Raw genomic sequence first — 17934 nt, 5'->3', positions numbered from 1 at the left:
TTGTGCAGATGATATTTGCTTAGTCTTAAGTGAATGGATGTTCCACTAGTTATAACAATATAAAAATGAACAGCAATTTAAACCTCAATTATTGTTATCTTTATGGTTTTATACAGTATTTATATATAGTCTTATTATGGTAGTCATACATTCTTTATAATAATCTTATGAACTAAAGTATTTCAATTTATTAATATAGAAAATAAAAGCCATATAAATAACTAATGACCTGATAACCTTCCTGTATTAAGCCTTGAGTCTTGGCCCTAGTCTTCCAACACTTCCTTTAATGTTGCCTATAGTGTTTTACAATGTCTAGTGTATTTTAATCAAAGACTTATTTAAATGAATGAATTCCTTAGAGTATCCAGCTTAGAAACCAATATATTTTGATGTCATATTTTACACATCACTTTTCTTTGTCAAACATCCACATATGAACTTTGATAATCTTCAGGTAGTTAGGCTATAGAAAGTTATTTTAATTAGGCTTATAGAATAGTTAATTAATTTTTTTCTTATAAGCTTTGTTTTAGATGTCAAAAGAACCTCTTATGTGATATTTTAATCATCATATAAATATTTTGCTTTTCATACCCAGAAATTAAAGACTTTAATAAGATATTGATAGTAAAGTCCAGTAGATGGAATATTAGGAAACTTAATTAATCCAAAGGAAGAAAGAATCAGATTAAAAACAGCAATGAGAAACAAATGGGTCAGTAGTAAAAATGTAGCAGAATAGCTTGCTTGTCTCACTGAGCCAATCCCAGGAATTCAAGGACAGACATTGAGTAGATATAGAACCAACTCTCAGGAATGTGTTGTATGCAAGAAACTCCCTTACAATAAAGACACAAGGATGCTAAAAGGGAACAATAATAATGCTATGCTGACTTAACATTTGGTACCAGGGAGAAGAGGGAAGAGGAAGAGAGGAGAAGGCATATAGGAAAAATTAATTCATTCAGAAAATATATTCACATTTATAAATGCTTATGAAGCTATTAACAAGGCTTCAGAACTTAGAAAGCAAAAAAAAATTGTCTATCTTAGTCAGTGTTCTATTGATGTGAAGAGACACAGCAATTTTTAGGAAGGAAACCATTTAATTGGGGATGGCTTACAGTTTCAGTGGTTTAGTCTGTTATCATCATGGTGGGAAGCATGGCAACCTGCAGGTAGACTGCTGGAAGAGCTGGGAGTTATATATCAGCAGCCAAAGGCCACAGGGAGAAGAGTAAGCCACTAGGACTGATTTTGGCTTCTGAAGCTGCAGAACCTATGCCTAGTGACATACTACCTCCAACAGAGCCTCAACTACTCCAACAAACCATATCTCCTAATCCTTCTCAAGTATTGCCACTCCCTGTTGACTAGGTATTCAAATATATGAGCCTATGGGGACCATTATTGATAATGATGATGATAGTAATAATAATAAAACATGATTGATTTTTAAGCTTCTTTCTAAGTAATTAACAAAATAACAAATAATAGGAATATGAAAACTTTGAACAAAATCGCTCACTAAATGAACCTAATAAACATTTACAGCATATTCAGTAGCAAAAGAATAAACATTCTTCCCAACTGCACATGTAAAGTCACCAAATAAAATAAAATAAAGCCGACTACATATTAAAAGATGAAAATTATAGTCTGGGTATGATGACATGATAGTGAATTCCTGTAATCCCAGAACTCAGAAAACTGAGTTCAATCTTTGGTTACATTAAAATACCCTGCCTCTAATAAAATAATTATACATGGCATGGATGTTCTCTGATTTAAATTAAAATAAAATAAAAATAATGAACATTTAATTGATAATATATAAATATTAAGTATTCAGAAAATAAAATATATAAATTATGTAGGATATACCACAAAGCAAAATTTGGATAATATAGCTAAGGCAACACTTCAAAAAATATAGAATATTAAATGGCTATATTCAAAGGTAACAAAGCCTAAAATTTAGTGCAAAAGCTTTAAGAACTACCTAAGCGTTACAATCACACTACCTGAGTGAGAAAAGTAGTTGTCAAGAAGGAAAAATCAAAGTGTCAGTTTTGAAAGATGTAACAGAATAACCTCTTAGAGTTAAATTATTAAGAGCCAGAGCAAACACAGGTACGTGGATATTCCTGCATTTGTAGAGGTGGAGCAGGCCTTTGCTGAGAAGATAGTACAAAGTCAGCCCAAAACAACAAGGGTTCATTTAGGTTCAGGTTGTTAGCTCGAGGCCGAGCATGAAAGCTGTCAAGAGTCCAGGAACACAAAGTCAGCACAGAACAATAGATTAGATCACAGACTGCAGAAGACTCACAAAGGAGGAGAGCTTTCCAGTCTTAAAGAGATGAGGGTAGGAGAACGTTTTCTGTCTCTTTCTAAGTGGCCATGAAGTATGGCTTCTATTTTTAAGGTCAACCCAATAGAAAAGATCTCAGGGGAAAAAGTTGGCATTAGGAAAAATCATTCCAAATAGAATTTAAAGTCATTAATCTACTTTCTTTGGAGAAAACCCATGTTAGGCTACTTACCCCCATACTAATGCATGGACTATCCTTAGTATGAACTGATTTAACTCTTTTCCCAAGCAGTGCCTACATAATGAGACAGTCCCAGTACTCTACCCCCAACAGCTGCTTCCTAAATGCCATGGAGGCACCTAGTTTAAAAACAGTGTTAACAGAGGCATCAATTGTTTCTTTACGTGTACTTTTAACTTTTTTGTTATTTTTAACTCCTTTTGAGCTCAAAGGCATATGTTCCTTGAAAGCCAACAAATAACATAATCTTGAAACCATTTTTTTTTAATTTTCACATGATTTTCAAAGCTTATTTTCACATTAAAATGTTTACTATGTAGCACATGATAGTAAGGTGAGAGTAAAGCCATAATGGAGTCACGAAGACGAATGAGATAATGGCCTACCTTTCCCCGAGAACAGAAATGTGGTTAGGAGTGGCTGGGGAAGGAGAGGCAGGTTTTCCATCCTATAGACAGCCTCTAGGAAGGTGTGCAAGCTCTGTGAATAATCCTCATGTATGAGGCTATAGGAGCTGTAATTAAATTCAGTGGGACACACACATATTAAAAATATACAAAAGGAAGAAAGGAAGGAAAAAAGAAGGAAGGTTAAGACATTGGAAGATAAGTAGGGAAGAAGGAAGTACGTTCAAGAGTAAGGAACAGAGGCAGAATGGATATGATCAAAATATACTATATTCATGTACGAAGTTGTCAAAATAAAATGAAGCCCATTATTATGTATAGCTAATAGACACTAATGAAAATTTAAAAAGATAGAAAAAAACACCCCAAAATCTCATTTATAGAATAAGAAATCTAGCTATATTTGCTTTTCATTCTGCCTGATTCTAATTAATGTCTTCTGTAAGTTTGAAGACATATCCAATATTCCCACCCCGTTTTCTGCATGAAGAACCTTTCCTTACTTGTGTAGGGTGTGCATGATTATTTAACTATTTTGATCTTACATCATTCAATTATAATGCTTCTTAAGCTCATACATTACTCTGTGTATATGAATCTACAGTACAGTTTGTTCAGCTTCATTGCTTAGATTAGAAATAAGATAAACAGGTATTAATAAATTAATAGTCAGAAATTTAAATACCTATTAAAATATGGCAGTGACAGATACAAAAAACTTCCACCATTATTTACTCAGAAATGGCTGACATTTTCTTCCTATCCCATCAACTAAAGATAAATAGATCACACAGCTTAAGATTAAATTCAGCATGACATTTCAGTTTGTTTGGATTACCTTTTGTTGTTTAAAAAGTCTAAAAACTCTGAGGTGTTCTCTGTTCTAAACCTGAAAGTTCTCAATTTTGTGAATATTAAAGTACATTTGCAAGTTATTTTATCACAGCACATTCCACAGTATCCAAAGTTGATGCTCTCTGACTTCTGTCTATGCACAGTTTCAGCTCTGCGATGATAAACGGTTATACACATGCACAGAGATGGAGCACATACAGGTATAGTTATAGAATGCAAGCAAGATTAATACTGCATCCTGGAAAAGCAGAGTATTTGACAAATGCCATGACATGTTGCCTCCATAAATATAGGGGAGTGTGTGTGTGTGTGTGTGTGTGTGTATAAGATATTGGAGAATTCAAAGATCTATAAAAATAATCAGTTCTTTGTGGGTCCTAGTCAGAATCAAGGTAACAAAGGGAACACAAGACAAAGCTAAGTGACAGACGGGCAACAATGGCTCAGGGACAAGGTCATGAAAATGAAAGAAAGAGTGTCACAATTGGAAGCCCATCTGCCTTTCCTGCTATGTGAAGCATCCAAGATGCATGAGTTCCATTTCAATGACTCAGTAAACATGACTCAGAACTCAAGAAAGACTGGAAAGATAAAACTCAACCTTGAGATAATTCTTTTTACAGATCATCATTAGATGTCATTGGCACTTCATACTTACAAGAAGTGATAAACATGTCACTGTATTTATGGTTACTTGACACTTATAACTTCCCCCAATAAATAACTAAATAAATACTTCTTATTTTATGATGGAAGGGATTCTTATAAATTTGAAAATCAATTCCATTGAGAGGCTTTTCTTTTGAGAGAAAATATTGGTTAATTTTTAAGCACAGTCAGTTGTGTTAATTTACAAGAAATTCCCTTGTTTATTCAGTATGTAAAAAGCATCTGATCTCATCTTAGTCCACAACTAGCCAAGTACAAGGTCAGGGATGAAGTTAGTTGTACTATCCTCTTACTTCTTCCCTTATCTCACCATCCCTCTTTTGCTTCCCAAATGTGTTGGGTGAGAATTCACACTCTGATTACCTACCCATACGCAGGAGTTATTTGTTCATTGAGACAATCCCTGTAGAGTTAGAACAAAGGGAACTGGTATATTGCTTTTCTTGCTGCTATGACAAAATATCGTATAAAAAACACCTTAAAGAATAGAGAGCTTATTTTGAGTCACACGTTGAGGGTGAGGGAAATTAAAGGAGGTATTGCAGTGAGCTCTGCCCCAACTGTGGCAGCGAGAGCAGAGAGCAGCTGGTCCCAAGGCACACGTAGTCAGGAAGCAAAGAGATGACTTCTGATACTCCATTCTCTGTCTCTCTGTCTCTCTCTCGCTCGCTCTCATCTAAAGCCCCCAGACTATGACATTCTACTGTGCTATGGCCCCCATTCTGGGTAGATCTTCCCATATTAGTCAACTGTCTCCACCAACGTCCTCCTGATGATTTTCAAATCCTGTCATATTGACAAGATTAACCATCACAGATGAAAAAGTTGAGGACAAAGTATTTAGTCCTTACGAGTTGCCATACATCACACTTCATGAATCATTACACTGCTGGTATAGAAAGCCCATCCTTGTTAGTGTGGTGGTGTGTTAGTGTGGTTTAATTCATAGCAGATGAGTACGTGACCTTTGAAGTAATTATTTGAAGGAAATCATTTACTCTTTTGCCATCAGACTGATTAACTGAAATGTTTCCTCTCCTATACCAGGCCATTCAAAGAATCCCCACAACATATGAACACTAAATAAATATTTCACCATAGTTTTTTTTCTGATTCAATTGAGGGGAGAATGAATGCTTTTCAGGAGGGAAACAAGTGAGTTGTTGGAAAGACCAGAAATTAACCATATTGTGCCTTGTTGCTCTCCCAGGGTCCCATGATTCCTTCAGCTTCTACATTGATGAAGCGTCTCCTGTAGGCCCTGAGCAGCCAGAAACTGTCCAAAACTTTGTCTCTGTGTTTGGAACTGTAGCCAAGAAGCTGATGAGGAAATGGTTAGCCACTCAAACGATGAGCTTCACTGGCCAGCTAGGAGCTGGGATTCGCTACTTTGACCTTCGAATTTCCACGAAGCCTAGAGACCCGGACAATGAACTGTACTTTGCTCATGGCTTATTCAGTGCCAAAGTCAATGAGGGTCTTGAAGAGATCAATGCATTTCTCACAGAGCACCCCAAAGAGGTAGTATTCTTGGACTTCAACCATTTTTATGGGATGCAGAAATATCACCATGAAAAACTGGTCCAAATGCTGAAAGACATCTATGGAAACAAAATGTGTCCAGCTATTTTTGCCCAGGAAGTGAGTCTAAAGTACCTATGGGAGAAGGACTACCAAGTATTGGTCTTCTACCACAGTCCAGTGGCGTTGGAGGTACCCTTTCTCTGGCCTGGGCAGATGATGCCAGCACCCTGGGCAAACACGACAGACCCTGAGAAGTTGATCCAGTTTCTCCAGGCATCCATCACTGAGAGAAGAAAGAAGGGTTCGTTTTTTATATCTCAGGTGGTGCTGACACCCAAAGCAAGCACTGTGGTCAAAGGAGTGGCAAGCGGCCTCAGAGAAACAATCACAGAAAGGTAAGTGCCCTTCGGAAAGCCAGGAGAATTGTCTAGTAGTCTAAACTCAACTTACAGAGCACAAAAGTGAGAGAGCAAAATATCTTACCAAGGTGCGTTAGTTTGCTAGGGTTACACAGTAGCGCGACTGGGTGACTTAAGCTAATAAGCTCCCCTAGGTTCTGGTGAGAGCTGACAGTTCTTGTCCCTGGGTTTATAGATACATCACCAACTGTACCTTCCTTATGTGATCTCTCTTCCATGTGCCTCTTTTTTATATGGATAAAACGATACTGAATTGAAGCCTGCCTTGATTAATTGATCTTAATTTGATTAGTTCTACAAGTATCTTTTTCTCCAGATAACTTCATATCCATTGAACTTTAACATATCCTCTGTAATACATATCTGTGTGTAACAATATATATCCTGTATCCAGTGGCAAGTCCTGTCCCCTGATTGTTATTCCTTTATGTATCTGTGTAGCACTCCACACATTAGAAGGCTCTCGCTTTGCTATTTGCAGTGTTTTTATATACTGAATACCAATTAATATTTAATAACAACCATGAGAAGTAGATATTATCATACAGAAAAAAATAGGTCTAGGAAAATATAATACTTTCTCCTAGACTTCTTCATCAGTGAATGATAAAACAGATACTTGATTTTGACCCATTCTCAAGCCACATCTTGTGCCTTGTAAGTTACATATTCTGCCTTTTTAGGAAGGTTTGTTCTCCAGTAAGACGGCATGCCATTGATCAAGACTGGCTAACAAGACAGAGCCATGATCACTTGTGAGGTATTAATAGAGACATCAACAAAGATTTCTACAACTTCCACCAAAAGAATAACAGCATGCAGAACCATGCGTACCATTTATTTCAGTTAAAATATTAATTAATGTTAACATAAGAAGAGAGTACCCACATTCTTTTCATAGAATGTATTTTAGTCTTTTAATTGATAGTTTGAATTGTGCTAATGGGACAGAATGGATGGATGGTTTGGTTAGTGTCAACGTCTTGTGTGGAAAGATACGAAAATGAGGAAAAGAACTTTGAAGTAAAATGGCATGGGTGATCCTGTGGAATATCACGATGTGTGGACAGCGGCAGTGGGAGAATCTTTAGAAGATAAGAACATAGTTGAAACCGATATTGTAGCTAAGCTGCAGAGAACTTTATCGAGCCAGTGGTAGAGGGCTAGCTGTTGATGTCTGGCAGTCAAGTGATCACAAGTGCCTTTTAGATAATAATTGATGCAGACTGCAAGACAGAATGAGGGTAAGTGGGTAAGCAGCTTAGACCACTTTTAGTAAGCTATTCCACATTAGGAGAGGAAGTAAGGAGAACTTGAAAGAGGATGATGTGTAATAAAGGATAAGATCATAGAGCGACTGGTTAGCTCTGTGCTAAGATTGAGAGAAGAAAGGATGAGGTTTTTGATTGACAAACAGAATGAAGGACCATCTACCAAAGCAGAAACTAAAAGCAGTTGAGGGTAGTAAAAGGAGACTATGTAGTTAGAGTCATGCTAAGTTTGTTTTGTTTTTAGTTTTTCAAGACAGGATTTCTCTTGTAGCTTTGGAACCTGTCCTGGAACTAGCTCTTGTAGACCAGGCTGGCCTCAAACTCACAGAAATCCACCTGCCTCTGCCTCCCGAGTGCTGGGATTAAAGGCGTGCACCACCACCACCCAGCAAGTCATGTTAAGTTTAAAAGCCATTTAAAGTATGCAAATAGATGTAGCCAATTGAGTATTAATTAAAAGCCAACTCATTTGGAGCTATTATCACTTATGGATAGGGAAAGGCACAGATCACCAGAATAAAATAGTCTTCCTTACAAAAGCATAACTTTCTTCTGTTGATCACCTACTAGCTGGGATCTCCACATACTTTGAGATTTAAATGCCATTGCAAAGCATCCATTTTATACCTACAGCACTGAAATCTCTTCCATGCAGTTTCCTATAATGTCTACCTTTCTTCTCTTAAAACTTGAGCCCTAACTACTGCTTCAGTGCCTGAGACACCGGTGATCCCACATGATCTGTGCATGCATTCCATTGCTCTAGGCTCGGTGTCTTCCATGATTTTTAGATATTACTGAAGATCTATGGATCTAAGAGAAATTGCATAATCAATTTAATGCACATAATTGGAAAAGTAAGTTCAGCATTTTGTCTGTAATTTTAAGACTTCCCCTGAGATAGCTCCTCTGACGACTTGTATATGACTTGGTATCTTAGCCAAACACCCTCTGGTGGAATCCACTCTTCCACCCACCCATCCTCTTCTCACTACTTTCCTTTGCTTCCACTCTAACTGCCTTTGAGAGCCCACATCTTTCTCTCAGATGATTAAGGCTAAACTCACTTAATTCCATCAAAATATCCCAAATCAAGAAAGATTTTCATCTAATAGCACTACTTTCCACAAAGACTAGCTGATCTGACAAATGACTACTTGACCTCTCACCAAATTAGCAAGCAAGGGATTAATGTACATATAAAAACGTGCTATTTTAGTAATTGTATCCCATAAGGTCTCTATGTTTTGATGAAACCCTGGCATCCCACTGGAAATAGTGAATAAACAGAGAAATCCCCAGGCTAAACTGATACCATTTTTTTTTGTCATTCTGCCTCCATCTTAGCAGAAAGAAACTGTATCTTTAACTTTTATATTTTAGGGTGGCATAAATCTCCCTATGATCTCTTTAAGTTTATAAGAGCACACCTGTTTCAATATTCAATTCTCTGTTTAGGAAAACATTTACCTATACTACAAGACCGTTTTGCCTTTTGACCAAGAGCCATTCCATGGTTTCCCAGGTAGAAAAGCAGTCTTTGAAAAACCCACAAAGGACATACTCAGAGTGAATGGCTTTCATTTACCTTTCTATAGCATTTGATGTACTTTGGATGCTTCTAAGTCATACTTAAACTGCTTTCTGGCTATCTATGCTCTGGTATGCTACTATAGGAGGACTTGTAGAGATAAAAATATCAAATGTTAGAAAAGTACTGAAAACTGTATTTTGCACAGTTCTCCCAAGAGTCACAGTGCACATTACCATATAAAAGACACCTACAAATATTTTATTGAAGAATCCTGTTTTGATTTAATTCCTAGTGTTTTCCACGCACTTTTTTGAGATAATATTTACTAAGAGCCCATGAAATTAATTGTGAAGAACTGTCTTCAACCATCTGTTCTAACTCAGTATCTCTCACTTGCTTGAGGCTTACATATTTGGAATAGTAGAACAATAGCACCAAAAAAGAGAAAGATAAGCATGGGAAAAGGAAGAAAGGGAGATAGGAAGATCCTAGAGGTGTGACTTGTTCTTTTTGAGGTCTTTACCCAGCCTTGAGTGGCATTTGCTCAAGCCCTTCTCTGCCTTAATTAAATCAAAATTAAAACTTTAGTGAATTCTAACTTTGCTTCAAAAGAATAAAGAAAAGAAAAAAGATATTTAATTTTAAAAAAAGGATCCTCTAGGTAGAATGAAATTTTGCCCTCTAAGATCATACAAGTGACTTGCACTGGTTTACAGATCCGTCGGCCTTGTAACCTGGCCACCATACTAGTGTTACGAGCATTCTCTAGCTGAGCTTCATCTTGTACATACTAGAGTCACCTGCATTTTACCTTTGCATTGCTGGATTGAATGCGGTGTTAATGTGAAACCTGAGTTTTTGCTTTGTTACCTTTGAGGCAGGAGAAGGACCTTCTAGCTTTCTGGAAAATGCTCCTTTCTGGCCTTGATTCGTGGCCAGCAGAGGTTACTTGCCTCCCTCTAAAAGAGGGAGCGAAGGGTCGTTTTTGTTGCCATTTCTTCAGATCAAGTGAAGAAGCATAAAAATAGACTGATGTTTTTCACCTACTCCATTGTGCCATGGCTGTTCACCCTAGAAGTTCCATGTTAGAACCAAAAGATACGATGAACTTTTCTAAGATCCAAACCAAAATCACCATGCAATCATCAGCCATGGGACTCAAGAATCCACACCTGCCGCGCACAGCGCCCCCATGTCTGCACTCTGTGCGCTGGCACCCAGTTCGCGAGCTTCGGGCAAGGGGGCTGGAGGTTAAAATACACAGATACACACATACAGAGAGACAGCGACACGGGTCATCCTTGAATTCCCCAAGAAGGCCCCCTTTATTGTGTTCAGGGGCAGATTATATAGAGATAGCCACGCCCCAGCCAAACCCACCAGAAACCACTCTCCTGCCATCAGGAACTCCTGAAGGTCTCATGCTCAGAGCAGCTGTAGGCACTCAGATCAGGACATTACAAGAAATTCAGGATCTGTGGGCTCACTACTCCCAACACACACCCGAAACTTTGAAGTTTGAACTGAATCCTGACTTAGACGAGCTTTCTTTTTCCTCTACAGCAATCTTTTCTAATAGCTTGGTTAATGAAATCTCAAGCATGTGCGCAGAGAAGCTGGTGGCTGAAACTCTGGGTGACTTTCAGGGAAACTAAACCCAGCCAGGACCCGAGGACCTCAGCTTTCAGTCTGACCCTCAGTCCTAAAAACTACACATGTGTTTTCTGCACTTCTGCAGTGCCGAAAGACACAGATTTTGATTTCTTAAAGACCTATTTTTAATGTATTTTCCAAACACCAGCTTTTACACCTCACCCCCACGAAATTCACACATTCTTAAAAAGAAGGTGTACATCTTGAGTCGATTCCTTTCCTGATATGTGGAAGTTTATTAAATTACTGCTTTTTGTGTTTTTTTCTTTTTTAAAAGCAAGTATCACTTGTCAGATTTTAGGAGACAATGCATCTCTCTGTAAGTAAATTAATATTGTCCAATACACTATATGATCATAATAATCATGCCCTGCTATTGTCAGTTGTCTTAAGGTGACCTCTATTGGGTGTTATAGTAAACCGTTTTACCTGTATTAGTTGACTTGACATTCATAAAATCTTTCAGATGCTGGCATATTGCTATCCCATTTTTAAAAAATGCAAGAACAAAGTATTAAAAGCCTTAACCAACTTCACCTCATAGCATAGCCAAGAACTGTAGACCCAAAATGTAAGCCCAAGTTGCTGTGTTTATTAATTCCTGTTTGCATTCCTATTCTGCTCTGAACACTGTATTTCAAGCGTGTGGCAGTAGAGAGTCTTAAAGCCACCACACTGTTATCTCCCTGCTATTGTCAAGCTCTAAAATTTAACTACAAGTTTGTTTGGATTCCATTGAATGGTAGTATCCAAGCCAAACTTGGCAATATATTCAAGTGGACTAGATCCAATTCAGCATTTGTCTATTGAGGGTTCTGAAGAATGAGGTATATTAAGTGGTGTGAGGTCTGTTAAAATCAGTGAGATACCATTGTTACATCATATATCAAGTAAGTTTGAAATCAAATATGTATAAGTTAAGTACAAATTGCATAATAGTGGTAAGAGAACTAAAGATCAAAAATATATAGACTTACAGGAATGATGCCTAGTGCCTGGAAATGTTTTGACTGGTTTTAAATGCCATTGTGACAAGCAAAGACAAATTTAGGGGGTAGCTACCCAGGCTACAGAAATAGGAAGCACTAGGTGTAGGCACAGAACAGCTTGGCATCAAAGATAGAGTTGATCACCAAAGAGTGATCTCAATGGAACATGAAACATAAAAGAATAGTTTACTGACTATTATTGGATCGTCTAAGTTTGCTAATAGGTGCTCAGGGGAGTTAGATTCTTAGACTTACATAGAGATGGAGGAAATAGGGGCGCTTGAGTATTGTATTTCAAGAAAATGGCTCAGGTCCTTGGGAAACAAAGTTTGAGAACGTACTGGTAGAAGACAAAGAGAAAATTCCATCTTAAGAAGGGAGAGAAATAGTTTGCAATTGCAATTTTTTTAATGCTCTAAGAATTAGGATGTCAAAGATCAATTGTCAAAGTAAAATCTCTCTAAAATGTAGTCACTGAGAGGAGCACTAAGGTCATCTTGGGGAAAGTTTGCAGATAAAATGAATGTGTTAATTAGCCTTCACATATCAATAAAATTTATGGGAAAAATAAACCAACAACAAGGTGGAAAACAAAGAACATGAAAGATAGTTATTGAGAAACTGAAGGGAAGATTTTATGACTAAGTTTAATCAGTGCTGTATTAACAGGAAATTGAATGGTCAGGTCAGAACTGAACCTTGGGGATAAAAATAACTCCAATATGTAGGTTGGCTGAGGAAGGGGAAAACTGAAGCTACACTCCCCCGCAGCAGTGCCAAGGTTGAAACAGTAAGTGCTGGAAAGAGAAATCGAAGACATGTTAACACAGTGACTTCAGTTCTACAGGCAATGCTGCCCCTTGGAATCCTGGGAAACCCTCATAGCATCATTCTAGGTGAACACGCATCCCATAGAGATATACAATGGGCCAGCTCTGACTACTAAATCCCAGGCGACAGTCATCTCCCTACCTGTGTTGTAGAAAATCCATGTTGCTGTTGTATATACCCTATTAGCCAGCTGGGCAAACATGGGGAAGGCAATTGCAGCTACCCAGCTGCTGTAATGTGCCAGGGACTGTGCTGTATGCTCCACATGAATCAAGTCCATTCGCTCCTTATGTCTCCCAACCCAGGTATTAGTAGATGGATACTGTAATACTTAGTTATAATCACAGTATTTAGGAGGCAGAGGAAGCATATCATTAATCTTTGGCCAGCCTGGGCTGAATATTGAAAACTCAATCTAAAAAACAACAAGAAAAAAGAACACAAGGAAAACAAAAGTTAAAGTAAAGGCAAAAGAAAGAAGGGAAATAAAGGAAATAGGAAGTAGGTAATAGTGAATCTATTAGGAATAAAAATTTGAGACAAGTCTTTAGTATGTAACTCAAAAATTTTCATAATTCCCCAAAATTATGGCATGAGAGATGACTTCTCTATTTAAAAACTGGCTGCTTTTTCAGAGAACTTGAGTTTGATTCTTAGCACTCACAGTAAGTGACAACTCTCTCAAACTCCAGTTCCCAGGAATCCTGGTATCCTTCCCTGATCTCGGCGGGCACTGCATGCACATGGTGCACATCTACACACACATGCAGGCAGGCCAAGCTTATAAATACAAACCATGCAGGCAGGACAACCCCATAAATAGAAAGCAAAAATAATCAAGTTCTGAAAAATTCTATAATTAATAAATTAGGGTTATTATATGGGTCTATTTCACATTCATCTCCATCCTTATTCTTGCAAATCCCCACTGATGGAGGAGGGTCATCTGTCTATGTGTTACTTTCATTGGTTAAAAAAGAAACTGCCTTGGCCCTTTGAAAGGACATAACTTGGTGTCTGTTAATACACTGTGTGTTTAGACATGGAAGCAAATGCAGGAGAAGGTAGAGCATTCAAAACACGGGGTGGGCAAAGTCATGAGGAGAGGAGGTCTGAAGTGAGCGAAACAGGATTCCGGCATGGGGCTACTGGAGATCACTGATAAAGAACAACCAAAGGGGAAGGAAACTCAGAGATGGTTAAGTTCAGTCCTTCCTGCCTTGTATCCATTTACCATTTGGCCCCTTCTGATTTAGTAAGAAAGTTGAGACCACATGGATACTGAAGTGCAAGGTGACAGAAGCAATAGGCAGTAGTGGAAGTATGATAGTCAGAGGAGGAATATAAAGTCCAAGGAAAGCCAGAGAGCATCATGGCACAGAAAGCACCAGGAATGCTTAAGCTGGTTGTCAGTCTGCAATTAATATTGTGCCCTGGATCACTGATGCCTGTGGTATCAGACTCATCATGGAGCCTGAGGGCTGGAGCATCAATGTTTGCTGAGCCTATCTTCTCTGAGCTCTCTGGGCCTGTGTTAGGAAGCTAGTCAACTCGTCTTTCTTGTCCAGTGGGAATACAGTCAAGCTTGTGAGCCTCCTGCTGTTCTATTTACAGTTTATTGTCTGGAAGCTATTCAGCTCCAATAGCAGACATCATAGCAGCATTTGGGAGCCAAGAAAAGCTTTACCAAGAGGCTGAGTATGAGAATGTTTCCAAGTTAGCTGCAAAGTGGCACGAGGCAGTGCTAACTACGTGAAGAGCCACCTGTTGTCACTACCCCCATCCAGGACTTGCCATCAGATAGGTCAGCAGATTAGTAGGGCAACTAGTAATAGATTTTCTGTCCACCGGAAGAACAATGGTGTCTCCTTGGTTACGTATGTCTGAGGAACAAGAACATTAGTGGCATCATGGAAAGGCATTGAAGATTCGTTTCCTATATGAAATATTGTTAGTATCACATTATTAGTACCAATTATAGCCTAAGAAATTGAAGGTCAGAAAAACGAGATAATTTACTTTGTCACTGAAGGCCGAGTTGTATTCAATTCAGATGCCAGCTTTTGTGAACCGGTGTGAAAGGATTCTAGTGGAGAAATCAAAAGGAAGTTCCAGAAAGCAATCCATCCCCAGCTCAGAGCTTGGCAATATGAAACATGTTTATAGTGACATTGTTAAAATGCAAATTTGTGAATGCCTCCCTCAGAGACTGATTCAACAGTCTGTAACTCAAAGATTGTCTCTTTTAAGACTCCTGTGAGCCTGCATAACATATTCACTCTGAGTAGTGTTGCTCATGGGTGTACTTTAGCATACCAAGTCTGGGAAGAGCCAGTCTCTACATCCGCGATGATCCTCCTCTGTAGACTCAGGTAGTGCTCATAAGCTGGTCATAGTCCCTTTATTCAAAAGATCCAAATACAAGTTCCTGGTTGTTGAGTCTTTCACTCAAATGCCTACAAGTGATTTCATTTCCGTTGGCACTATCTCTCCTATGTCTCTCAAAAGTAGGACCTTATGCTTGATCCCAGGGTTATTATGAAGATATAAGCCTTAAACAACGATTCCTCCGAGGAATCTTTGTTCCCCTCTGCTAGAAATCACATTTCCTCTCGTTCCAGGAGCTCAATAATTTTCAAGTTCAGTATTTCCACTACATCAATTAGTATTATGGCTCTTTGCATCCCACTTGTCCCCTAGGACGATTTCAACCAATATGCTGAGAAGGAAGTGGGATGAGGAGGAGGAAAGGGGGAAAGAAATTTGCTGTTGTTTTTAATAAGTGTCTTTACCGTAAGACTCTGTGACATACAGTAACTTCAGCATGGATCTTGCTGTAATATGGAAGACATGTTTTCTGCAAATCTCTTCGATTTAACAACTTTAACCTAAGACATTTTGAAATCAGAGCATGCATTAAACATCTCTCTCTTCCATTCAGCTGATAACATGCAAGCAAACATAGACACCTTCCATTGTCCATGTCAGCAGTGTCAAAGACTGGAAGGGATTCTAAGCCCTTGGGAAGTCAGATCCTTTCCATTTATATTAAGGGTGTGTTTGTGGATATGAGAGAGGGTTATGGAGATGGAAAGAGAGGATATGTCATGTGATAGAGAGTTGCGTGCTTTAGTAATTCTTGCCAGATTCCATTTCTCTTATGTGGAATTTCTGGGGCAAGTGAGCTTAACACGGAAAAGGAACTAGCCTAGTATATAATCATAATTCTTTCTATAAATAGATACAAATAGCTTAGCTATAGAGATACATAGATATCACAGAACACTGAGAGGAAGTAGGTAGACGGGAGAACAGAGAGAATAAAGAAGGTTAGTGTCCAGGGAGCACAGATACTTCATCAAGTAGATTGCAGTACATCTGTTGAGTACTTCACTCTGCAAGTAAGGTGTTAGGGGGATTTATTTGGGCTTTTATTTGATTTATTTTGGACTTATTACTGGTAGAAAGCAAGGTATATCTGATTCAAGAGAATCAGATCTCTGGTCCTCACAGGTCACATTCTGAGCCATGAAGACGAGGCCTTCAGGTTTTTAGGACAGCTCTTCCTTTCTACTCTATGTAGCCAGTACTCCTAAAGTGGGTCACAGGCCCATTCAATTGAAAATTCAGTCAAGGTGTGACAAGCACATTCTAGCAAGAACTAAAATGTAAGCTGTAGTGTGAAAGGGCAGAAGAGTTCTGTAATTAGCCCTTTGGAGAAGATTTCTCAGTTTCAATGCATCGCTGGGCATGCTGGGTTTGTCTACTTGTTGCAGTGAGTGGGAGCATGCAGGAAGAGGGACCTTGAGGCATCCACGAAGGGGATGCTACAAAAGACTTACAGGATGGGGGGCTTAGGGTGGGCAATGCTGGGGAAGGTTTAAGAAAATACAGGCTCTCTCTAGATCGGTGCTGTTAGAAAGCAAGGACAGTTCCATAACTGGTCATCTCAATAAGCTTGATCTGTAAAGCAGAATAAAATGAAGCTTACTGCTAATAAAATCATAGTCACTTATTTTGGTCAAGAGAGCTAGCTATTCAGTTGTTTATGGCACACAGACCTTGGTTTTGTTCTTAAATAGAGTAGAAAAGCCTTCCTTGTTCATGATCCCAGAGTATTCCAAGAGACTGTTTGTGTACAAAAAGAGGGTAATATGACCTATGTGAGCCCCTGCCCTGCTGCTGGTGGCTACTGTTTTGCTGCTTCTGCCATTTTCATGCAGCCTGGAAGCTTTATGACGAGGGAGGTTTCCTGTAGACTTTGTCTTTGCTGCACTTTTTTTTGGCTTGAAACAACTCTGGCCATATCTATTCCCAAATCCTAGCCCACCCTGATAATGAGAATCGGAGTTAATTATACCCCAGACTACTAAAAACACACACTCTTCAACTTGAGCCACGCTGAGATTCAATTTCACTCCCTCTGGGATCTAAAGTCTATTGCTACTCATTGGACAACCGTGGGGAATGGTTTTGAGGAAGTGTAAGGATTCTCGGCCGGTTGAGATTGGAAGCTGAATTAGCTAGAGACCTTTCTGACCTGTGGAGTTCAGTATTCCAACTTCAAGGTCTTTCAGCTCTTGCAGGCCACAAAGAGGCAGAAAAGGGAAAGGAACCGCATCATGTGTTTATGAGTCCGGGGTGATTCATGCTGATGAGGCACCTACACACTGTCATAAGTGAACCCCAGTTTTTTTGCCAACCTTTATGCCAGATACGAGGAAATGTTAGGAGGTGAATGGATGCCTTGCCATATGCTGATACATTGTGTGTTCTTCGTACACACAACTCTGAGAGACTGATCTACTTTTGAAAGTCTAAGTGTTTAGTTGCTTGAGGCGAAATGGGCCAAATCCTGTTGCCAAAAGATGAGACAATTAGGAGATGCTCTCAGCATCCCCACATGGCAAAGTATCACAGACGCTTGCAACTTGCTAATAGCACTCCAGGCAAGGACAGCTCAGCTTTTAGATCACCAATTCAGCTGAGAACATACCATCTTCTACAATAACGTCAATATAGCAACAGTAATTAAAAGCTGGGAATATGAGCAATTTACCAAAGTATCAAAGCTGGGGGGATTTTTAGAAGAAAATTCCGCACAGGTTGTCTACAGGCTTTAATATTCAGCTTCATTGATCAAAGCACAGATTTTCTGCATTTGTTCTGTCTGTGGTTGCGCCTATTGTTGAGGAACTTATTTTAAAGTACAAAAAATAATGAGACA

At 38.8% G+C, this 17934-nt stretch overlaps 1 protein-coding gene across 1 annotated transcript in view; it reads left to right on the top strand.

The window, feature by feature from the left end:
- Nucleotides 1–17934, top strand: part of Plcxd3 (phosphatidylinositol specific phospholipase C X domain containing 3) — a 155821-nt gene that overhangs the window by 86286 nt on the left and 51601 nt on the right. Inside the window, exon 2 of the mRNA XM_075975969.1 lies at nucleotides 5697–6405. Within this exon, the coding sequence (XP_075832084.1) occupies nucleotides 5697–6405 (709 nt within the window). The remainder of the gene's footprint in view (nucleotides 1–5696; nucleotides 6406–17934) is intronic.

The sequence above is a fragment of the Microtus pennsylvanicus genome, chromosome 6, assembly GCF_037038515.1.
Source record: "Microtus pennsylvanicus isolate mMicPen1 chromosome 6, mMicPen1.hap1, whole genome shotgun sequence".
Lineage (NCBI taxonomy): Eukaryota > Metazoa > Chordata > Mammalia > Rodentia > Cricetidae > Microtus > Microtus pennsylvanicus.
Note: the sequence above shows the minus strand (reverse complement) of the source record. Positions and strands in the feature narration are given on the sequence as shown.